The sequence below is a fragment of the Anopheles marshallii genome, chromosome 3 (assembly GCF_943734725.1).
Source record: "Anopheles marshallii chromosome 3, idAnoMarsDA_429_01, whole genome shotgun sequence".
In the NCBI taxonomy this organism is placed as follows: Eukaryota; Metazoa; Arthropoda; class Insecta; order Diptera; family Culicidae; genus Anopheles; species Anopheles marshallii.
This window is the reverse complement of record NC_071327.1, coordinates 15,015,391-15,039,716: the sequence shown is the minus strand read 5'-3', so window position 1 is coordinate 15,039,716 and position 24,326 is coordinate 15,015,391. Positions and strand designations below refer to the sequence as shown.

The 24,326-nt window shown below is 44.7% G+C and overlaps 3 protein-coding genes across 3 annotated transcripts in view; 2 read left to right on the top strand and 1 right to left on the bottom strand.

The window, feature by feature from the left end:
* The window catches only part of LOC128715114 (cGMP-dependent 3',5'-cyclic phosphodiesterase-like), a 42,832-nt gene extending 30,399 nt beyond the window's left edge, over positions 1-12,433 (top strand). The window contains exons 6-12 of the mRNA XM_053809996.1: positions 3,822-3,952; positions 5,157-5,299; positions 6,241-6,307; positions 10,943-11,101; positions 11,172-11,506; positions 11,591-12,008; positions 12,077-12,433. Coding sequence (XP_053665971.1) covers positions 3,822-3,952; positions 5,157-5,299; positions 6,241-6,307; positions 10,943-11,101; positions 11,172-11,506; positions 11,591-12,008; positions 12,077-12,433 — 1,610 coding nt within the window. The remainder of the gene's footprint in view (positions 1-3,821; positions 3,953-5,156; positions 5,300-6,240; positions 6,308-10,942; positions 11,102-11,171; positions 11,507-11,590; positions 12,009-12,076) is intronic.
* A 1,743-nt stretch (positions 12,434-14,176) lies between these two features.
* LOC128710743 (phosphopentomutase) lies at positions 14,177-18,981 on the bottom strand. The gene is made up of 7 exons (XM_053805599.1): positions 18,916-18,981; positions 18,520-18,782; positions 17,488-17,733; positions 15,545-15,955; positions 15,248-15,453; positions 14,418-14,964; positions 14,177-14,279 (listed from the first exon to the last, which is right to left on the bottom strand). Exons 1-7 carry the CDS (start codon positions 18,979-18,981, stop codon positions 14,177-14,179), a joined length of 1,842 nt encoding a protein of 613 aa, XP_053661574.1.
* Positions 18,982-20,259: 1,278 nt separating this feature from the next.
* Positions 20,260-20,647, top strand: LOC128714858 (uncharacterized). The gene is made up of 2 exons (XM_053809739.1): positions 20,260-20,323; positions 20,439-20,647. The coding sequence occupies exons 1-2, from the start codon at positions 20,260-20,262 to the stop codon at positions 20,645-20,647; spliced, it is 273 nt and encodes a 90-aa protein (XP_053665714.1).
* The last annotated feature ends 3,679 nt before the right edge of the window (positions 20,648-24,326 follow it).

Genomic DNA, 24,326 nt, shown 5'->3' with positions numbered 1-24,326 from the left:
ACTCAGCAAAATACAAAACCCATTACGTACGTGTGAGACCGTTTCACGTTCCCGAATGGCGTACGGGCAATCCTTCCGTCATCAGCTCGACATGACTCCGGCCCTGCCACGCGCTGCTCGCCGGTGTCGCAACATATTAAATGTGTATATGTTTTTATTTCATTTTCCTTAACCCTTCTCCCGCGGCCGTTTCCTGTTGCGCCAGAGCAGAAGGGAAGGATTTTTCGTTCCGGGCGGTTCCCATTTAATGACCATTCGGTATCGGTCCCGGGATCCACATAATCTTTCATCCCTTGGTCGTCCCTTATGGTCGATGTGTCATACCAGAACGAGCGACTTTGTTGGCACTTAATAAATGAGCTTACAAATTTGTCACCGTGTGCCGTGGTCTGTGTGTGTTTTTTCGTGTGTGATTTTAGGTCCTTTTCCTTCCTTTCCTTCCCGTCCCCTTTCCCTTTCCGACCAAAAACATCACAAAGCGCTCTGGACATGGCATTCACCAACGGATAGTCACGGCACTGGTGCTGCGCTTTTTCTGGTGCGTTATTTTATTTAATTTCTGTCCCTTTTTTCCCACTGCTACACACACACACAGTCGTAGGCTGCAAGGGCCGGACGGGCGTACGTACGTCTTAAATCTCGACTCGAAAACAATTCGTCCAGCTCCGGCGAGGATCGGCCCGGTTGGCGTTCGCACGCACAGCGTGTGGCCCAGCTATGCTTAGTACATGTGCTAGTGATAAATTGTGATTTATTTTTACGATTATTTCTCGCAATAATAATAAATTGTGCTCCATTTTTAGTTGACGCGTATTCGGGGTGGAGGGTGAACACATTCGGTCCGGGTTCACTATTTGTTTATCCGTCTGTCTGCATATCATCTGTCTGTATGCGCTGGGTGCGCTGATGGAGTCGTAATGTTTTCGTGTTCGATTTATTAATTTATGTGCCAAATGTGCGGAACAAATTTAGATCGCATCGATTGCGTTCCGATTGGGAAGTAGTTGCTTCATTCACTTCATTCAATGACCATTTCTTTTGAGTAGCTCTTTATTATGCTGAAGGACTTCTTCATTTGGGGGCACTCCATTGATTAGTCGGCATCTTCTAAGAACTGCACTGGTGGTAACACTTTAAATTTAAAGCAACCACACCGTATGCCAGTTGTTGGTTCTTGTGGGAAAGAATCACCTTCAACAACTGTCCCTTCCTGGGGCATGCTCGATCACATCTTGCCATCGGAAGAAATTCGTTCCTCCTACAAACACAGGACGGTCTGAAGAGGGTTAGTTTGCATCATGGAGTGCGTAAATAAACAACCCCTACCAATTGGCACCTACCAGTAGATTGGTCAGTAGTGACTGCTGCGTTACAGCACAGCACACGGTGCCGTTGTTGATGCTTTAGCGCCTTCTCAGGGCATCAAGAAGCGACGGTACACACTTCCATCAACGTACACACTCGACCGGCTGTGATGTTTGCGCAAATGTTATATTAGCTGCTCTACCCTCTGTCTGCCGCTCTGCCTCAATTCCTCTATTGCTGTTTTTTCAACCCCGATTCCATACCCCGTGTCGTATAGACTTCGGTATTTTCGTCAACATGATTGTGTTGTTGTGGAGTGCGATGGAAGTAAAAACGGATTTCTTTGCTCCAGATATTCGTTCCACCGACGATTAGCAGCAGGCCAAAACAATATGTGATCTGTATGTTATTTTCGGGTGAGTTGTTTTTCTGTTTTGTTAATTACGATTGACTGTAACCGTGCTTGATATTATTGAGATGATTTAAAGTGGAAGTAATGTATCTGTAAGAATGTAATAGTTGGAAATTTTCAGATTTTCTAACGCAATGTTATTGTTTCTTCTAGTATTTAGTATCTCCTACTTTCTGACAAATTGCTGGAACCTTATCTCCCGACCTTTGTAAGGTTCTAACACAGATGTAAACAAAACTTTCCGAATTCAAATCCGCCTTAAAGTATGCAATTAGTAAGCTTTACCTATGTAACAGACCGATCCAAAGCGTTTATTGTTACAAAATCGCTTTAACCACTTTGAACTGTTGTTTTACAAACAACAGGAACACGAGCTAATTGCTTGCCAACTTCACCTTACCTTAGCCGCACAAACCCAAACGGTAGTAAAGTTTTTCCTTCCCTCATTTCTTATGACATCATATTTGGGTGCCCCATGTTTTCACCTCCCATTTCAGTTGTTCCGGGAGTTAGTCAAGTTTGTAGCGTGTCTTTATAACGATGCCCCAGCATTATAACGGAATGTCTGTTAAATGCATCCGCGCTCGCTGTGCCTGACGCGTTTTTTTGGGGGTCATATTGTCTGCAGCAACATTATGCTTACTGTTTTAACATCACTAAAGGAACGCCGAGGGAAGCCGGGCCAAGCAAACGTAACGTACACACGTGTTCATAATCAGGATAATAGCGACAGAATGTTGTTGAACGGATGGAAAGGGGACAAAATCAACAGCGAACGTAGGACACACATGTAGACAGGACAAAAAAAGTGGCAGCTCCCACACAAAAGGGCAGCCCTTTTGTGTGTAGCTGCCACGATTTACTTCTCGTCCGGATACCCGGCACCTTCCCAATATCTTCCATGTCTGACCTGAGGTTTTGTGCTGAAAAGCTTCCATCGGGAGCGAAGGGTGTGTTTGTATTTCATCACCCGACACCCGACGCTGCTTTACGACCGATGGCACAATGTAACACAACAACGGAACCTCAACAATGGAGCATTGTTGCAATGTTGCTCCACGGCACATGCAGACGCGGCTCGGATAATACAGCACCGTGTCGGAAGTGTGGACCATAAAAGGCTCGCTGCTTCCGTACATCCTGCTTACTGCCTTTATTTTGCTCCCGTCGCTATCTTCCTCCATTTCTTATCCATCATTTTGATCTATGCTTCGTCAGGTCAGGCTCACCTGGCTCTGGCCTCACCGCTTTTTAAAAATATGTGGTAATGAAAATCTCCTAAGCGATCACCGTCGAGCTTATTGCTAAAATGATTAGTTTCTCTATTATAATTTTGCCTTTTTGTCCACTCTTTTCAACTCAAACTCTCTACGAACCACAAGGTAATATGGCCTCTCTGAACGATGGTGGTCTTTTTATGGGCAAAATAAAAATTGGCCTGTACGCTTCGTCGGTCACTTGGTTCTGATCCCCTCCATCGTCCAGTAGCGGATGGGAAAATTTTCCAATTAAGATAGAATTGCAAGCGTTTGGTCGGTAATAGTAGTGGAATAGATTGCGGTTGAGTCGTTCAGTTTGTGACGGAGAAAAGTCCTTTAGGAATAGCAGCTTTGCAGTGTATTATGATACTGCCAGCACGAGAGGGGCATACTCTTTTCAAATGCAATTTTCATCATACGTCAAACAAATTTAATCTTTGCTATAAAGAGGAGCATTGCAAGTTTTGCTTTGAAAGCCATCAATGTTCTCCTATTCAATTCGTTGTTAACTTAACAGTTGTTATTTTTACAACGAATCACTATCTTATACAAGAAGGTTTCACGGGAAATTTAATTAAAAATCCAACATTAAAGAGCAAATAGCACAACAAGAAAGGAGGTTAGATATTCATCATACAATTACTAAAGCTGCTCGTTTTTGCGATCTAAACCCTCCTGTTGCATCGAGACTCTATTTAATTAACTTTTTTTTTCCCGGCATGAAGTGACTTTCGCGTCTAATTGTGTACCATTTGTGTGCTCCCAGCAGTATTTTCCATCATGCAAGAGTAGTTGTTGAACGCTTACGCTTACGCTTTTCTTTTCGTTCGTGCTTTTCCAAAAAGGTGATCTGGGGCAGCTGCTGCGGGGCGTCATGACGGAGGCGAAGGAACTGGCGGCTGCAGAACGATGCTCTCTATTTCTGCTCGACAAGCATACCGGCGAACTGGTTTCGAAGGTTTTCGATGGCAATGAGGTAAGTTGTTTGGTGACGTTGTGAACGTTACCGGGGATAGAATTAATAAAACTATTCAATAATAATCGCTCTTTCGATAGCGTGTCAAGTACTCACTTTGAATGAGGTGCATTTGCTGGAAATTGGTTCTACTCCGCTGCTGGCCATTGCCACTCCTGGTTAGAAGGGACGATCTATATTGATGAAATATTGTAAATAGTTTCCAATTTACATTACCCCAAGAGGAGGCTAATTTCAAACGGGAATAGATCGATTGAACGTTAATGATGCCGGGGATACGTTTTAATTTATGGTTGCAGCGATTTGATTGCCGTTCTGCGCCATTTGCACCAAACGAAGCGTGTCATTTAATCGGTGTGCCGCCATGTAAACTTCTGACGAAAGTTGTGTGTTTGGCGCTTAAAATGGTGCTTACAGTCGAATATTCGGAACCGTATCGGAAAACGAGCCATTTAATTAAATCCTTTCATGTTAATCGGTGTGTTCAATATGTTGCAAAATTGTTTGAGAAAGGCTCAACGTTTCTCTTGGAACTTCATTTTCCAAGGAATTTTAATTAAAAACGTTGTTTATTTAGTTGTTTGAAAATTTATTTCGAATGGATTCATCGAAATAGTTAATACAATCAATCATATCTACATCAAAATAAATGGAAATTGATTTTACTTAGTGAGACTAGGCTTATGCTGTATATTGTGAGTAACTGAGTCACACATGGAAGTTAAACACATAATAGCATATTATTGAATTAAAATATCATCAATTAGACATTAATACAATTAGCTTTCGTTTGAATAATCTAGTAGCAAAATGAGATCAATTATTTCACTTTTAAAACTCTGAACGAGTCAAAACGACTTGTAGGTCTTTCTAGCGTTAAGCCAATATGAAGGTTCCTGAAGAATAAGTGCAGAGATTATTCGCTTTGCTAGCACACATAGTTTTGGCAATACAGTAAAACAAATTCTCCGAGCGTTACACCGCAATCAAAATTTACTACCACACAGGTAAAACGCTGACAAACTTAATTTTGAGGCGTACTGATATGTGGCGGTCGTGTTGTCTGTGGGTGGGTTTGATCGATACCGTATAAACCCGCCCGTGCAGAAAATGGCACCCATCAAAAGCACAAATCTCGCCACGTAACGCGCAAATAGGTACTTAAAAGCAACATCCCTCTTTCATTGTTTTTTTTCTCGGCAAGGCTTCGAAAGAGATACGCATCGAAAGCGGCAAAGGGATCGCGGGCTACGTCGCACAAACTGGCAAACTGCTAAACATTCGCAACGCATACCAACATCCGCTGTTCTACAAAGGGGTGGATGAGTCGACCGGCTTCAAAACGAGGTAAGCATCCTTATTCTAGCCGCACACACAAAATACAAGCGGTGTGTGTGTTTTGGCGAGCAACGGGAAGGAAGATGGCAAGGTGGAAAAGCACTTTTGCGACGGATACGACCTAGACGTCGAAGAGTTGTTCAGCGGGTTGTCTATTTTCCACGGGAAAACCCCAACGCGTTTATTTCTTTTCCTGCTCGGATGCATGGCCGCGACGGTGCGCCAGGGCTGCCAAGGTTTACGGAAACCAAATCACGGCACCAGCGTACGATTTCTGGCAAACGAAGCAGAAGTTGGTTCTGAAGCTGTGGAGCTTGAAGTGTTCACAGCATGCAAATCATGCCCGTGTCGTGCTGTTTGTACTAGAGGCAGTAGCTGTTTGTTTAAAGAAACAAGCTGTTTAGTTAATGTTGATGGATCACTCCCAGTTGATGGGTCACCGGGGCGTTGTATAACGTTTACTACCAGACATAACATTAAAGTTGTTACCAACAACTTTGTTTCAAGCGCTATTTAAAGGGAAGAGTAGTTAGTAGTAGCATCTACGAGAGAAATTAAAACATAATAGAAATAATGAGCTTCCTTCGCGGTAAGCTTCAAATCATTTGCAACCTCTGTAACTGTTCTAAACACATTACACTCTGTGTCCTGAAGCCCTCCACGATATTCCCATCAACGCGCCAACAAAGCCGATTAGAGTCTTTCATTTATCAATCAGACGCGACTGGCAAAGTTTTCCAATTAGTGCCAACAAGTTGAGCGAAAGGTTCGCCTTCCCGTTGCCGGAGCTTGCTTTCTGTTCTTTCACATATCGTTCGTGTGTGGTCGCAACATCACCATCAAATGCACGGCAAAAATTCGACTCCCATAACTTTGTGCCTCTAATTTCAACTGACAAAATCCGAATTCACCGCTCACTCGTTCACTCGTCTCGTTTGGCTCTATTGCAGGAATATACTGTGTTTTCCCATCTGCGACGAGGAAGGCGTTATCGGTGTTGCCCAGCTGTGCAATAAGGTAAGATGATTGTGAGGGATGAAGAGTATAAAAAAAAACCACCATCGTCCACCAGCGAAGATTTCACCGCTAAAGGCTGCACTTTGGACAAGCTTTTGTTAATCATCAGGCGTCTCCACCGGACTCTAACAGCGTAAAGGGCGCAAAAGAAACGCTGAACAAGACCGTGTTGCCATATCTTAATCCCGTACCGAGCCCCACGATGGATAGCGGAAACAATCGATAAGCAAATCTTTCACCCAAGTGCTATAAAATAGCTGACAATCTCACTTAGGGCGCAAAAGAAACATGCTCCTGTTCCGTGTTGCTTTACGTGTCAGATTTGGCTGTGTGAGCCAGGGCCAGCCGCTAGCTGGGCTAAGAAGAATGAAATGATTGATTGATTTAATCGCTCTCCGTCAGCGTCAGTAGTCAAGTGTGGTCACCGGGCTGTGTGGGGGGACCGGAGGAGGAGCGGGACAGGGTAGGTTTATCTGCCTCGGGCTGAAACGCAGACACTATTCGTTCGTATTAATATGCCAATTCCGTTTTCTGTGTGCTTCCGGGGTGTTTTTTTCTTCTGCCCAATGGGAAGAAGCGAAGGTGTGGTACGAAGATTACTGGAGCTCCATTTTACCAACCGTCCATCAGGATCAGGTGCACGCTGGGCGATTACGATCCACTTGGAAAGGTCAAAAAAAGGAAGCTAAAACGGATATTCTCCCACATGGTTCCTGCTGCAAACACCATTTTCTAGAATCGATTGATAGAATTTAGGAGCCTTACGTGGAAAATGTATTAAATACTGTTTAATCCAAATTCCCAAGGATGTCTTTCGGTAAACATTCCAGAGAATAGACTTCCTAGAAAAATATTTCATCCATAGTGCCGTCAAAGCAAAGATGACAGCGCAAAGGAAGAGTAAAACATCACTCATACAAAATGGACAAGAAAAATCACCAGTTGTACACTCGCCATAAATTGATTACCATCAAGATACAAGATTGAGCAGAAATTGCGTTCCTGCAGTGACGTTGCAGGCCTCGCTGTCACAAGACACATCCGGACACCCGGTAGGCGATACGAGCCGGTTCGCTTCCGTAGCGGAAATGATTGAAGCGATTTGTATTCAGCAGCTGTAATTCAATTTTGCAAGGGTTACTCATGCCGAATGCCGTGGCCTTTGCCCGGGAGGCGAGATGGTTTATGATTTTTCATACTTCCACCCCGCGGTCGTTTTTGCGCGCGCCCGTAAGAAAACCCGGATCCTCCCGGGTCCTCCGGGTGTCGGGGCAGTGTCTTCTAATGCTCTTTGGTCCGACATTTACTACACTGCGAAATGGGATTTCCATTAACCGTATCAGTTGCCGTGGAGATCGTTCGTAGTAGCAACCGTTTTCATTGCTTTTCCTAAGGAGTGAACCAACGGCGTAAGCTTGCAAAGCTCACAACAAAGCTATTGAAGCAGTGTGTACATTCAACGGGAGGTGTTTTAAAGAAAAATAAAGGCTTATTTTTGTCGTTTTCCTCATCGCAACCCCTGAGGGTAGCATATGGGGTGAATTTAATGAACTTATGTCGAGCCTGACAGCTGTTCTCTCGTTCGTTCCAAACCGAAAGCATTAATGGTATTTTCGCACCAAAGAAGATTGGATTGGGAGTGAATTCAACGGCACCGTTCTTGAAACTGTCACAGGTGCTCACTGTTGTTGTCGGGAAAAAAGCGCAGGTGTTACTTCCGTTTCGTCTCAACGTTCAATTTGCAATTGCAGCTTCACGCAGACACGCAGAGCGTTAAATTGGTAAGGGCACTGTAAGTCAGTGGTGCAATATAAATTGTTGCTTGAATAAATCTACCATCATCGTGTGCTATAAATCTTCTGCATTTAACTTATTCGCAGGCTAAATAACATCGGAAGATATTTATTACCATTGCTATGCCGATCATCCGAGAAAGCTAAACCAGAAAGCACATCACGGCTCAAACTTTACCACAAGCGTTTCTACACAAAAAAGCACACCCTTCTCAAACCCAGAACGGAATAGGAGGAGGTAACGAAGAGAGCATCGGGAAGAGAAAAAAAAACCCATACACACAAATAATAGTACTTAAAACTTTCTCCTGCCGTTTCGACTTTTCTCTACCCAAACCGTACCCTTGCAGATCGCTGGTCTGAGGGTGTCGTCTGGAAAGGCGATACGTTCCGATGCATGTGCGTGTGTAAAACTTTCCATGCGCCTCATGAAATATTATTCAGTTTCACAGTTCGTAAAAGTTCGACTGGCTCCATTCGTTGTGCCATCGCAATCAAATCAGAAGTCTTCCGGGTTTGGGCAAGACACCGCTGTTTGGGGGCGTGTGTACCAGGGGTTGTGGTAGGTGTGGAAGGGTATCATATGGAGTTCCGGGTGTGAACAGGAAGTGGCAGTATTTTATGTGTGGCAGACATTTTCCAATTTGAGCGGAAAAGGTTCAAATCTGCCCATATAAGTGGGGGAGATTTATTGATAAAATTCTAGCAGAACTTATTAAGATTTCCTCGACAGTTTTACTATCATATTTACACTCTTATAATACATATTTTAAAATATGTTATACTACTTTTGAAAATTTCCCTTTTAAATTTTAATATTCCTGAGTAAATTTTGTCCGCCGCAAAACAAAACGCCTAAAAGTATGCAATCTGCGGGACAAAATTACAATTTTTTTTTTGCTACGATGATTTACAATCATAACTGTTCTGTAAAATCGTACACCTCTGAACATATGTGATTTTGGGAACTTAATATCTATTAAACATAGGCAAACCTCATCTACAGCTGTCGGCAATATGTCCTTTCGCACATGTGTGTTGTTCTAAAACATATTCCCAGTAATATGTAGTTCCATGTGTAAACAGCATTCATTGTCAATTCACCCGGAACGAGCATCAAGATTATCCCATCCCTGCCCAAATAACATCCATTAATAGCACCGGACAGGGTGACAGTGTGTATCGTCAACGGAAATCAACCTGCACCACAAATAACCTATAACCCGGCACCGATGATGATTCTTCGAACTGGAGATACAATTCCACTTTAATTACTCTTTCCCTTTTCCCTTTTGCCAGCGCTTTTCCCACCGGACAGTTGCTGTTTTCATCCGTATTATCTCGCATTAGCTTCACACTACGATTAGATCGATCGATCGATAGGAGGGTGCACATCACACACACCGCCAGGGAATGCAGTGTTATGCGATGATTATTGAACCATCGTCCACCATCGTCCCACCGCATTACATTGTCGGATATGGGTTGTTGGAAAAAACAGTTCGCTACCCACCTGTAGCGAACACCTCTTAGGAGGGTTTGTGTGTGGGCAGAAGGTGAAGCACTGATTCCAATCCATTTGATGGTTCAATTTGAAATTCTCTAAAGATCACCGAAAGAGGGTCCTTTTGGGAGTGATGCGATTTTATTCGTTACTTCTGCCGTTCCCTATCGAACCACCAAGGGAGTACTTGTTGGAATGTTTGGAACTCCTTCAAACTCTTTCAAATGGAAAAGTAAAGTACAAATCGTGCAAGCAAAAGAAGAAAGAAAAAAAAACAAGATACCAGTTTGATATCCATCCCATCGCCTCTGAGGGAATGTTGTAAAGTTTAATGGGCAAAAAAGAGGGCTAGTCTGTTACTGTTTCCCTTTTCTTTCCAAACCCCGCTGGCACTTTTTCTCGCCCGATTGAAATAATCCTTTCTGTTTTGCTTTTACATTCAATACATTCCCATTCTACATGGAACTACAATCACGGAATGTTGTACGAACCGGGTGGGTGGGAACAAACAGGCATGGAAGCTGGGTAGCGATTTTGTGTTTTATCCCAGTTCGTTTTGAATTTCTCCCACCCATCAGCTCAGCGTAGAGGAACCGCAAATGTGCGCTGCAGTAGAACAACATTGAAACGTTCAGGATGCATGTACGACAGTGGCGCTAAAGCTGCACACTCCTAATCCCCTGTCGCATGTACGCGATTTGACATGACCGCCCGGAGCCGTACAGAGGAAGTTGTGTGCATACGTCGGTATCTGCTTTTACGCTTCGTAAGGTTATCAGGTGCATAGGAAGATACGGGATGGGATGTGTATTGTACGAACTGCTTACTTGTTTTTCAGTCGAGAGCGCTTCTGTATATACACACCCGTACCGCACGAAAATGGAGTTGCTACCGACGTTGGATATTCCTACTGGCGCACCGCCTGAAAGTAAAAGGCAACATGGTAGAAAATGGTTTCAATGGTAATCGAACACAAAACCTTTACCTCTTTCACAGTAACTTGTCCGGTTTTGTTCGTTTGCATCCTTGCCTAGATATTGGTTGTTCGGTGGCAAAAATAGACTTCCGCAATAAACAAACTCCATTGACCCGTAGCTACTTTGATTGTGGAGGAGCACGGATGACTAGATGTGAATATTTGCTTTCATCCGCAATTCGGGGGTTTTTTTTATTAACTACCCGTTGCACATATGTAGAAGAATGGAAAATTATTTCTATTCGTCCAGTGTTAGTAATGACAGTATTGACATTTTTGACAGCTGTACAACTTAAAACGAACTGGTGCGAAATATTCAGTAGAATTCTAATTGCTTTTGCTTTCTTCCATTCTGCAAACAGTTGAACGGGTTCCATTTCGACAAGTGTGACGAAGAGGTGGCGACCGCATTCTCCGTGTACTGTGGCATCAGTATTATGCACGCTCTGGTGCACAAACAGGTCCAGAAGGCCGAGGCACGGTACAAACTGTCCCAGGAGTTGTTGCTCTATCACATGAAGGTATGCAAGCCGAGTCGCCACATAACGTGGCATGAAGCAATGTGTTACATTCCCTTCTGTCCCTTTTAAGGTGCCGGATATGGAGGTAAATCACGCACTGGAAGCGGTGAAGGAACCGGACCGGGAGCAGGACGAACTCTATCGGACCTTTCCGCGCTTTGATTTCTGTCCGCGGGATGTGAAAGATCATGCCCTTTCGGTGCAGCTGGCGATGCGAATGTTCTACGATCTGAACTTTGTCGGCAGCTTCAAGATACACGAGTACAAGCTGGCCCGGTTTGTGTTGCTGGTGCAGAAGGGTTACCGGGACACACCGTACCATAACTGGTGGCATGCATTCTCCGTTGCGCACTTTGCGTACTCGCTCATAATGAATCTACGGTTGATTGAGCGTGGCATTATAACGTAAGCGTGCGTGTGTTCCATGGTTTTTGGAGTGCAAAGTTTAATTTCACCCCTTTCGCTTTTTCTCGTTCTTCCAACAAACAGCAAAATGCAGGGCTTTTCTTTTCTGATTGCGGCCTTCTGTCACGATCTGGACCATCGGGGCATTAGCAATTCGTATCAGACGCAGACGAGCAGCCCGCTCGCTCGGCTCTACAGCAGCGAGGGAAGTGTAAATGAGCGTCACCATCTCTCGCAGGCTATCTGCATTCTGAATGACTCGAGCAGCAAGATACTGGACGGACTATCGACGACGGAGTTCAAGGAGTGTATCGACTATCTCCGGGAGCTTATCTTGGCCACCGATTTAGCGAACCATTTTCGCATTCTGCCACGGTTGAAGAAGTTGCGGGCAGAATATTTGACCGAAGGTTCCAACCAGCGGCTGCTCCTATCCCTCATGATCACTTGCTGCGATCTTAATGATCAGGTCAAATCCTGGAAAACGGTGCAACACGTAGCGGTGAGTGTGAAACGCTATCTTGAAAGCGATTAATTTTTTTAATTAAAATTTATTTCTCCTTCAAACAGCACTTGGTTTATGCGGAATTCTTCGCCGAAGGCGACCTGGAGAAGCAGATGGGTCTCCGGCCGAACGCGATGATGGATCGCAAAAAGGCCTGCATACCGATGTTGCAGATCGAATTCCTTACCACCGTCATACGGCCGACGTTTGAAATATTGGTGCAAATCTTTCCGGAAACTGGTTCATTTCTGGACACGATCGATAGCAATCGCGAGCAGTGGGAAAGGGTACGAAACCGGGCCGCACAGCAGCAAGGCAATGGCAGTGATACATCCGGCAACGGTACAACCGAACCGTGCAACGGTTGTAATGCGACTGCAGAATGTTGTGATTTTACCTGTTACACCAAGGTGAACGATTAAGCGCGGACAGTTTGTATCAGAATGGAATGATTTTTAAGGCAACCTTTAAGGTTTACTGGTAGAGAGGACATCATGAAAGACAATTTTAATTTATTTGACAGTATTTGTAATAGCATATTGTGACGTATCTTTCCTGTGCGTCGGATGTGCGCAACAGCTTACAATGGGGGGTCTTCAGAGATAAGCTATGAGACGCACATCGTATATTCAACGCCTATCGAACAATACACGAAGGAGAAGGATTAAGGATTGTTTGCTGGCAAACAGATCGTTTACGTTTTGTTCACTTTCGCACAGTCTGGCCCTTTTAATGCACTACCAACTATCAAACCCCCGCACACAACCACCGTCATCACAATACGATACCAAAGGATTCGGATTCATCTTGCACAGCACCGCCACGCGTGTCCAGTTGTGCGCACGATGCTATGAAACAACGCACAAATGGAAATTCGTCGGTAGTGGAAGTTAGCGTTAGTTGGAAGCAAAGGCTGCAGCAGTAATAAGCGTAGAGTAGAATTTCAACAATGTTGTACTAGAAGCGAACCAGGCCATAAATGGGGTTGTGGTGACTCTGTAACGATTCCATTCGATGTGTTAAATCAAACCAACGAGCTGAGCAGGTACGGTGAACAATGTTCAACGAAAGAGAATACACGAAAACTTAGCTAAACCAAGGAATGAGCCATGAGAAAGCAACGAGAACAATTTCTTCGTGGATAATAGATGTAGAATAAAACGATAATAAGAAATTAAAATGTTCACAATTGTTTGGATGGTTTGTACGTTGGTGTGCAGAAGATTTCAAGGATTAATAAGCCGTTTTTGTGGATCACTGAGGAATCCGATGACAATTTTTAACGACCTGTTGTGGATGGCGTTCGTGTTTTCTCCATATCAGATATTTCTCGTGATCGTGCGCACATTAGCAACTGTTGTCAACATTCATTAATAGGTCATCTTAAACGCCAGCATCCAACTTTTACTTTAACACCACAAATAGCTGAATCTGCTTTCAACAGCTTTTGAATGCCGTTCAATGTATTATTTATTTGTGTATTACTGTGAACCATTGTACACATTTACCAATGTATTACATACTACAAGCCAAGGTTTGAGATGTCGTTTCGTTCTGCATCCGTGCTAAATTTTCTTCATTGCGGATGTAGTGCCTGAAACCCTGCTGAACCGGTTATAATTATGTTCGTTTGGTTTTGTCAACTTGGAACTCGTTAAAACGCATAAATAAATAGTAACACATCTATGGGAACATTGCTTCCCAACTGCAAACACTTGTACGTGGATAGTTGATTATACAGTTCGTATGAGCGCTAAAAATTGAATGTATCTATTACACACATGCGTTCGTTCTATAAGGAACTAAAATGTTACAGAGTAGTTGCTCTTAAAGAAATGGTTTTAAAAATGTTACCCAACATCAAGACGGTTGACGGAGAAGTGTCTCTTTGCAGGTAGTAGTTATAATAGAATAATAATTGTCAATTAATGCATGCCTCGGTGAGCTTCACATCCTATCGAGGTATGTTCCTCGATTCGAGATTACAGCCAGCTGTACGTTCTTTACCCCTTGTGTGTGTGTGTATACAGTGTGCACGTACACTTCAACATTGTACGTGGAGTGGTTTTGTTCACTTTACGGAATGATGGATAAGAAGCGACAGGACAGCCGGCAAAGATCAGCAAATGTTAGCTGTGTTAAATGAACCTAGCCTCACCGTTCGCTTAGTCGGATCTTGCAGTGAGATTATTTTCTTTCGGCTGCAGCAATTCTTCCACGATACAATCCACCATCTCGCGTAGTGTTGCCTTCGAACCGTTCCAATCGCTAAAATGAAGCAAAAAGAATTAATTTAAATTCGCGTCTACCGAATTGTTTAGCACCCTGTGAAGATTCGAGCAAACTGCTCGAATCATTCATTGGAAGCTTTGCGGTAAGCTTTTCTTTAAAAGCACTCCCACGTACCGTTGTCCTGGCTGGGCGCACATTTCGGCGTAATACTTAATTTTCGGCTCGGTACCACTCGTACGCAACGTAACGACGGCACCATTTTCAAACGAAAACGTTATCATCTGGGAACTTTTGCTCGTCGGCAGCACGGCACGTCCGTCCGGTTGGGAGGAATCGTACCCGGTGGTAAGATCCCGCACGTCCGCTATCTTAAACCGTCCACCGCCAATCGATTGTGGGTAGTTCTGACCTTCCGTACACTCCCCAGCAGGCCCCAGGTTACGGATGCGCTTGAAGATACGCTCGATAACGGGCGGTTCGTAGCAGAAATGGTACGACGCGAACGTACAGTGGAACCCGTATATGTCGTACAGCTCGTTCAGCTTGTCTGCCAACGATTGGTTGGAGGTTGCGCGCAGATAGCATGCCATCGTGGCCAGATGACAGGCCGCACTGACGCCATCCTTGTCGAGCACGGTCGGAGAAAACATGAACCCGATCGCTTCCTCGAACGCGAACAGTACCGTTTTGCCTTGGGAAAGCAATTCCACCGATTCATTGCCTGCAAGTAAGGTTGAGAAGCGTGTTAAACGAAGTGCTTCTCCAAGACGCACACTGGAACAAGGCAATTAATTGACTAATGGAACAAGCGTGCTGCTACCGCTGTTCCTGCCACTGCTTAATGGAATTAAATTAAAACTACTCCCGGTTTTACAACAGTGTTTATGAGGACGCGAGCTTTCACTCGAAGAAATATACTACGATTACCGTCAATTAACTCTCCAACATTAAGCAATGTAATCTAATTAAACGCTTAATCTAGCTACTTCCACCGGTCAACTTACCCATCCACTTGAAACCGGTCAGCGTTTCGATAAAGTTCAGCCCGTCAACGTTCGCAATCGAGCGGCACATCTTGCTGCTTACCGTGCTCGCTATCAGATAGCAGTCGGACAGGCTCCGGTCCGGGTACTGCTCCCGGTAGCATCGTATAGCCCACCAGCCCAACAATGCTCCGAGCTCATTGCCACTGAAAACACGCCATTCACCTCTGCAGCATGAACAAGTGGAGGGGTAAAAAAACAACAACAAAACAGTACAGAACCATGACCCAAAGCAGCGCACTCAGACCAACCACTCACTTTGTATCCTTTTCGGCACAAGCCAACCGGTCGGCGTCCGGATCGTTAGCCAGTATCACGTCGCATCCGGTTTCGTTGGCAAGCTGCATCGACAGCACCAGACTAGATTTGCCCTCCTCCGGGTTCGGGAACTTTACCGTGCGAAACTCCGGATCGGGATCGCGCTGTTCCGGCACGGCAATGACGGCCGGTAGCCGGGCACACTCGAACGCTTTCACCACGAACGGATAGCCGACACCGTGCATGGCGGAGTAGACAAAGCGCAACGGGCTGACGGTGTTGTAGTCGCTGATGAACGGTTGCGGTACGTTCGCCTGAAGTTTGCGGAAGTACAGCTCCACCATCTGGTCGTACGGATCGTTAAGTTTGTCCGACAGCAGCAGCTCCAGGTTCCAGGACGTTTCAAGTGGTCTGTTGCGAAAGAGAATAAACGCCAGAGACGCTTTAGGTTAGCTCTTTGCTATTACTTTGGATGCAGTTGTTACGGCTTTGAGGGATGATTTATGCTAGAAGTAAATGAGAACGCTTTTATACGCGTCTGTTTGCTACTTTGCTATCTGTTCTTTACGTGAAAGCACACTACTGATGTCGCTAAGGACAACGGATTGATGCTTTCCACGAAAGAAAGAGTCTCAATGTCAAAGAGCTTGTTCTGTTCGCAACAATATCTTTGTAACATTTTAAGCATCCTTCTTAGAACTAACAATAATCTCCAACATTATCCTTTCCGGTGCAAAAGGTTCACCGTTTACAAAACAATTCTAGAACATCTCTAGGAGCATCACTCCGTTCTAGTGTTCCTAGGGCTCATCCTAAATTCTTTCAACCAAACGTCTTCGTTAGTGAAAAGTATACGCTTGCTGTCAACTTTCACCGACATAGCTTTCCCTTTTTTGGCCATTCCGGGTAGTAAGCGACACCAGCGGTCTCCTACCAAAGTCTGCCACAACCCAAGTAACCGACTCGTTAAAACCGATCAACAAGCTACTAAACAAACCCAACAATAATAAAATTCTGCTGTACCGATTGCATACTTGCAGGAGCTTTTTAGCACTCTCGCCGAAGTATGCGAACGGCCAGTGTCTATCAGTTACTTTCAACAGTTTGACAGATACTTTTCATCCAGAATCTGTCACCTGGGATTAAAGCTTCCGTGCCGTGGTACTCGAAACTAATTTTCAAAGTGCTGAAAATATCGTTCTGCAATTAATTTGTACGGTTTCCAGGCAACCGGCTGGCGGTGAAAAGCCACAGGAAATTTGCGCTTCGTTTGATCTACGACAAACGTCGCCGGCTTCGCAAGCAGTGTAAAGTGAAAGCCAGTACCGTTTGCTCTTTTTTGTTTTCACGCCAAGGGAATGAAAACTTATTTCATACTCCCCCCTCTCCTTTACCTCAAATTCAAAGGTTTATCCTTTTCCAGCTCAGACAGAGCAGGCTGTTCTTTGGACAGTGTCAGGAAATTGTAAAGAAAAAAAAACCCAGGAGCCATTCGTTTCGCACCACCATAGTTTTACTTTCATCCTTTTCCGATGTTTCATTGCTAGGATACGGAAGGCTTCGCTAGCAGAGCAGCACACTGATGGAGACAGTTAAGTAAAAGTCACACAGAGCGGTGGGCACACCGAACGGAAGAAAGGACATTTGCGTGGTTACGGGGGGAATCGGAATGTGCTTTTACTGCTGGAATGGTTAATGGTGTTCCACCGACGGAACCGGGTTTGGCGTTTGCATTTCAATTAAAGTATTAACATCAATTTAAAGGTTTGATTTACGTACATCAAGCGGGAAGACCCGGGCAAAGTGAAATGTAAAACTTCCACAGACCGAGGCAACCATTCATTGCAAATAGTGTGCTCCCTTCGTCCGCTTTCAGCGAGAACATTAAATCACACTAATATTAAAGTGTTCTATTAGTACCGAAATGTCACGCGGTTACTTACTCCAAATTCTCCATAATGGATGTCTGAATGTTTTTGTCGTGCGGTGGTATGATCTGTGCGCTGTTCGTCCAGTACACCTTGTAGCCGTTGTCTTCCTTCGGGTTGTGGGACGCCGTTACCATGATGCCGGCCAAACATTTTAGCTCCAGCACGGCGAACGGGACGAACGGTGTTGCGACCGTACGGCTGTACAGCCAGACCGGAATGTTTTCGTTGAGGAAAACGCATGCACTTAGTTCGGCGAACCTGCGGAAAAGTGTACCAAACGGATGCGTTAGGGGAATTTGTTATTTTATTTTTGGGAAGAACGTAGGTTTTTTAGATAGAATCAGGGATGTAAATTTGGAATGCCCAACGTATTAATGGTGTACGGTTTAGCCTTGCTGTTACTAAACAATTTTAAGATTATTTCACTCCCTTATCTGCTCTCTTTAAGGCGCACTTAGATGTACATATCCAAGCTGAGGCATTCATCCGGCATATTTTGACACCATACGCTGGGGTTTAGTTTGGAGTCAAGATGGAGTTTTAGTTTGTAGTGGTATCTTTATCGTTCCAGCGAGGTATGTTTGTCCAAATTTTCAATAAACATCTATTCTGTGAATAATCAACAAGTTCTTTAGTTCTACTGATAAAATCATCTCTTTTTTTCACTTCTAGATATTCGTCAATAACTAATGTCCGCACTAAAGGACATCCGATGTTGTTCTATCCGGAAGACACTTATTATACACTGAAGTTCACGATTCGTGTCAAAAGCTGCTTAATGAATAATTTATAGAAGAGAGGCAGCGTTCATCTTTCAATGTTAGGACGGGGCCTGAAACAGACACTTCTCTTTGCGTTGGATACTGTCTATTGTTACCTTCAGGAGGGATATCTGAGAGGTTTGTACTTGACGAACAAGCGAATTTTTGAAAAGTGAGTCCCTTCCATAGCCAGCAACATCACACCTTGCTGACACACAACACATTGTGATGTACTACCACAAACCTATCCGCGTGATTCAAAGAACCCACCCCGCCGACCCACCTTTTGCTGTTGTACCGCCCGTCGTATCCCAGCACAACGCCACGCGACCGTTCCTCAGCGGTCGGGTAGCACTGCAGCAAATACTTGGCCAACCCTTGCGCCGACTGTATCACCACCAGATCGTTCATCGCATTGAAACCGGCCTGCATCACACCACGCAGTCCTGCCGTCCCGAAGGTGAGCCGTTGCAGCAACCGGTCTCCCAGCACCTTCCAATCGCCACGCTTTGCCAGCACGCGAATCTCTTCCAATGTCTTTTCGTTCTGAAAGCAGAAGAGACGAGTGAAGCGTACAAAATGTCGTTTTAGCAGGACAGCTTTTTGCAAGAAAAAAAAACAACAATAACAACACAAAAGCACCGTAACCGGGCGCGGATTGAATTTACGCTCCACTTACCTTATCCCATCGCAACCATTCGGCTATTCGTTGGTTCAGCTCAGCGGAACCGGAATCAAACTCCATCCTGTTTTCACGCAAAAATTCCGTCCGCTTGGATCGCTGTGGCGGTGGTCGGTGCGTGTGTGGGTGTCGTTCGTATCGTGACGGCACTGGAAACTATGTTCGACTTTAACCCGCCGGGCGGGTACTTGGGATGTGAAATTTCAACCGTCGCGTTTGTGACGGATTATGTCACAATTCGTTCACGTCCGTTTCGTGAATCGTACGGTACTGGTGCAGTCGGTCGGAAGGTTTGATACCCCCGCTTGCTTGTCTGTCCGTGTATGTGTATCTTATGTTGAGTGGGGCGGCTGTACGATGCGGCTAAAGCCTAGGGCCGTGTTTTGCGGAACTGAAAAATAAATAACGTCAAGTTAAGCACATCGGAATAGATTAGAAATTGTGTCTGTCGTTGGCTCAACATTGGCAGCAATGAGCCTGCGGATGGGAACGGAGAGGGAAACCGGACAGTACAGAGGTATTATAGTGGTCTATCTCTTTCTTATCAAATGTAACGCTGGACACGTATTTTTGTTAGCGCTTCGATCGCGAACTACGATGCGTCCGATTGCCGCAAGCGTTTATGGATGGTGGCGCGACCGGCGTACATACACTTCCACACTGGTAAAGACACACGTCATAGCTACATACCCGGCAGTGGTATGCGTTTTTTTTTTACTGTGCCCAATAATAAGCTTATCAAATTTTCGCTTCAATTGTCGGCATTGTGTCGCTTTTGGGGATGGATTATCGGCTTGCCTGCGAGTCGCCTGACGTTAGCATAACTATTAATCATACAAATGGCCATGGTTCAATGTCAAGAGCGGTTCGAAGCAAGCGGTCAAATAATTGGATGGTTAAGAAATATTTTTCGAACAATTATGTAAACGTGTAGATCATGGCCTCGGGTTGCAAAGGAAAAAAACAGTCTGTAAATTTACGCTTTTCGAATGCATTTTCATTGTGCAACCGCTTCTTGAATTACATCGACAAAATAAATTCCATCGCAAACAAACTGCAAATGAAACGTTTCTCAAACCAACTGTGTTGGATGTGCTCTTTCGACGGAAAGCACAAAAAAGCAGCACGAAACTGTTGTTCAAGTTGGATTTGAAATTTAAATTGCATTTTTTTCCTGTGTTGTTTTCCTGTTGTTGCTTACCGGTGGCCCTCCACAGCTGAGCACAATCCGCCTGCAGTGCAAAGGGTGCTATAAAATGAAGGCACAACTTTTCCACCGGACAGTAAACTAATTTCAACTATCGGCCACGAGCAAACAACCTCACCTCACCAGCGATAATCATGAGATTCTGGTTCGTCTTACTGCTCGGTGCACTGTTGTCTGGCCAGTGCATTTCCACCGACGGTAGGTTGCACATCGGAGTAGTGCGCGAAGTTGGGATAAATATTGAGCAAAATTAAACATAAGATAAGAAAAAAAACAGAAGTCATAAACAAGGCGTAATTTGTGCCCGTTACAGATGCGTACAAGGAGCTGGAAAGTTGTGGTGTTAAGTTGTTCAGCTTCATTATGGCACGACTTCAGCAACAGATTGAAGAGTATACTGCATGCCAACAGTTAAATGCCGGCGATTCCAATTATAGCTGCAGCGAAAGTATTCAACGTGCGACGGTCGACATACAACAGGCACTGCTGAGCTATATGGAGTGTACCAAGGATATACGGTAACTGGTTTCATGATGTTCAAAAGCAATAAATGGTCTTAATAAACTTGTTGTGTGTTATGAAATAAATACAAGTGAAGTTTTTTTCCTACATGACATTTTCCCACATTGTTATTGCCAGTTGCCCATCACCGTTAAGGGTGTTATCGGGCAGCCCGTTAAGGGTGTTATCGGACAGCCCGTTAAGGATGTTATCGGGCAGCCCGTTAAGGATGTTATCGGGCAGCCCGTTAAGGATGTTATCGGGCAGCCCGTTAAGGATGTTATCGGGCAGCCCGTTAAGGATGTTATCGGGCAGCCCGTTAAGGATGTTATCGGGCAGCCCGTTAAGGATGTTATCGGGCAGCCCGTTAAGGATGTTATCGGGCAGCCCGTTAAGGATGTTATCGGGCAGCCCGTTAAGGATGTTATCGGGCAGCCCGTTAAGGATGTTATCGGGCAGCCCGTTAAGGATGTTATCGGGCAGCCCGTTAAGGATGTTATCGGGCAGCCCGTTAAGGATGTTATCGGGCAGCCCGTTAAGGATGTTATCGGGCAGCCCGTTAAGGATGTTATCGGGCAGCCCGTTAAGGATGTTATCGGGCAGCCCGTTAAGGGTGTTATCGGGCAGCCCGTTAAGGGTGTTATCGGACAGCCCGTTAAGGATGTTATCGGGCAGCCCGTTAAGGATGTTATCGGGCAGCCCGTTAAGGATGTTATCGGGCAGCCCGTTAAGGATGTTATCGGGCAGCCCGTTAAGGATGTTATCGGGCAGCCCGTTAAGGATGTTATCGGGCAGCCCGTTAAGGATGTTATCGGGCAGCCCGTTAAGGATGTTATCGGGCAGCCCGTTAAGGATGTTATCGGGCAGCCCGTTAAGGATGTTATCGGGCAGCCCGTTAAGGATGTTATCGGGCAGCCCGTTAAGGATGTTATCGGGCAGCCCGTTAAGGATGTTATCGGGCAGCCCGTTAAGGATGTTATCGGGCAGCCCGTTAAGGATGTTATCGGGCAGCCCGTTAAGGATGTTATCGGGCAGCCCGTTAAGGATGTTATCGGGCAGCCCGTTAAGGATGTTATCGGGCAGCCCGTTAAGGATGTTATCGGGCAGCCCGTTAAGGATGTTATCGGGCAGCCCGTTAAGGATGTTATCGGGCAGCCCGTTAAGGATGTGTTATCGGGCAGCCCGTTAAGGATGTTTTGCTGCTATTTTTTTCTTAAAAATACAGACACGGCTTTACCGATGGCCACAGATGGCTTTCGATATAGAACCTTGAAATTATCCCATCTGACGCGTAATATCATATTTATATTGTTCATTGTCATACAGAGGATTAGAGTCGCCAGGCTCCGGTGGGCTGATCATGTAATGAAAATGACACCGGAAAACTTACCCCATAGGGTTCTTTTAAGACCACATGGATAGAGAAGGCGTGATAGGCCCAAATTGGGGAGGAGTTGATGTGAGTAAGACTGGGATATTCGATTCGCAGAAGACGGCGCTCGACCGTGAGCGGTTTAGAGTATTCCTTCAACAGACCAAGATCGCGAAGATAAGTAAGTAAATAAGACAAGCATGAAAAGAAGCAATATACCACATTTATGGGCATGGTTCTAATCTTCACGGGTACTCCCCATAGCAGATTTATGCAAGATATGCGTTGTGATTCATTGCATTCACGGAGATTTAATAGATATGCTATAAAGAGAGTTAAAAAACTGAAGAATACATTTATCTTGACGAACATCACGATTTGGATCCACTTTGGAGAATATTTATAGGGTAAATAACCTTTTGTTAACCTAACCTCAGGTCATTGCAAGGCAAAAACACCACTTTCTGTGGTTATGGTTACACCAATAGCTCACATATAAACGAACCTCGTTCGGGAACTGAACGTTTGCCTGTTATGTTTGGATAAACCCCCGAAAACCCATCCTATAAATAAGGGCGCTTTGAATATCGTGTTTTATTAGCAGTTTACCATTTATCTGAAGTTCGTGATGAATGATTTTTGTGGCATTCTTAAAAGCGGGTCGGAGCAAATATTTGTGCAAGTTAAAGCAATATTTGAAATGAAAAAAATGTGGAACAAAAACCTCGAAGTAATCCAAATGATACGGAATATAAGACGTCATCGCTCTTCGATTGATTACTTCTACATATTTACCATGCAAAAGCTCCCTCCATCAAAAATTGAACGATTGCAAAATCGTTCATGTTGACTCACGATAATTGAATAAGTAATGGAAAGCAACATGTCAGAAACCGAATTGGAAATTAAAATTGTATTTTTGCAACAGCTGTGTCGGCCACCATCGGCAAAGTCTACACAAACCGTACAGCCCAGGCAGTATATAAAATGAGTACACAATTTACTACCGACCAGCAGATGCAGCAGTTCTGTGTTAACTTCAACGACGGAAGATATAATCATGAGAGTTTGGGTCGCGTTGGTGGCAGTCTTACTGATTGGAGTTCTAACAGCTGAAGCTGATGGTACTGGGAGCTTGGGATGTTGTTGGGATGAAATAATAGTTTGTGTACCAAATAAATATTATCTCCCATGTTACAGATTCGCGCACAGAACTGATAGCGTGCGGCAGTGCATTGTTTCAGTTGGTAGCGTATCGCCTGTCGTACCAATTTGGAGATTTCATCGAATGCAAGCGGCAAGACGCGGCTAAAGATTGCAGTTTGATCGTACAGCGAGGAACGGCTGACCTTCAACAGGGAGTGCATGATTACATTTACTGTACAAAAGATATGCAATAGTCGGTTGGGTCGTTTTGTTAAAAAGCACGCAATAAACAACCCATCAATCTGGGAAGAATTCTAACGAAAATAAAAATGGCCCAAACGATTCCCATTCCCAAAACTGTGGTTGGATAGCACTGACAGGCGTGCCTCGCGACAAATGGGACAAAAGTTTTCAAAATGTCAATTAGCCTGCCTTACGACTTACAAGGTCGGGGTATCGTTACTACAAAAATCCACTGTTGAGCGCGCACATCAATCAACCAGCAAACGCTCATTAATTTCTTTTCAATTACTGTGTTGCCGCCAATTATTTCTCATCGTCACCATTAGTGAGCCGCGGCCGGAAAACATTGTACAGTGTGATCCATGTTTGCACCGGCCATCATCCCATCTCCGTTTGCTCATAATTAGTTGTGCGTCCCACGTGCCGAATGTGCGCAGGAGAAAAGGATGTAAGGAAGCGAGAGCTGATCAATTAATCAGCCAACTGGTCCGCGCTGGAGGTTGGAACCCATTTATCATAACAGTTTCCACCCGGACAGGCAGCCACAGTGCCTTGTTTGAAGTGAAAGTGTGCAAGCCTTCAAGTCAAACAGTGTGCACAGCGCAAAAGACGCTTACAAATGGGAGGTGGTCCCTGTGGTGGGTGAAGTGACAGCGAAACAGCGGGGGGGGAAAGGGGGAACTTTGTTTGGTTTGAACCGTACGAAATTGCAAGCCGCATTTTCTTTTGCATTCATTAGCAAGTTGTCGTACGGTGGGACCGAAAGTTGATAAGGGCCGGACTGACGAAGGACCTTTTCCTAAAGGTCAGATATCATTCGTTTGGTAGGGCTTTCATTTTCTGCCCTTTGCATAAACATTGACTTGAAGAAGCATGACTAAGCTTCTATACTCATCCATGCCGTTGGGATTGGCAGAAAAAGATGGACTAGCTTTAAGA

Bases quoted from the DNA above. Each gene is read 5' to 3' on its own strand.
- LOC128710743 (XM_053805599.1), bottom strand. From the start codon at position 18,981: ATGGAGTTTGATTCCGGTTCCGCTGAGCTGAACCAACGAATAGCCGAA. The intron at 15,956-17,487 runs GTAAGTAACCGC...CTTTCGCAACAG, and splicing joins TCCATTATGGAGAATTTGGA to ACCACTTGAAACGTCCTGGA. The intron at 14,280-14,417 runs GTACGTGGGAGT...GCTTCATTTTAG, and splicing joins TGCGCCCAGCCAGGACAACG to CGATTGGAACGGTTCGAAGG.
- LOC128714858 (XM_053809739.1), top strand. From the start codon at position 20,260: ATGAGATTCTGGTTCGTCTTACTGCTCGGTGCACTGTTGTCTGGCCAG. The intron at 20,324-20,438 runs GTAGGTTGCACA...TGCCCGTTACAG, and splicing joins CCAGTGCATTTCCACCGACG to ATGCGTACAAGGAGCTGGAA.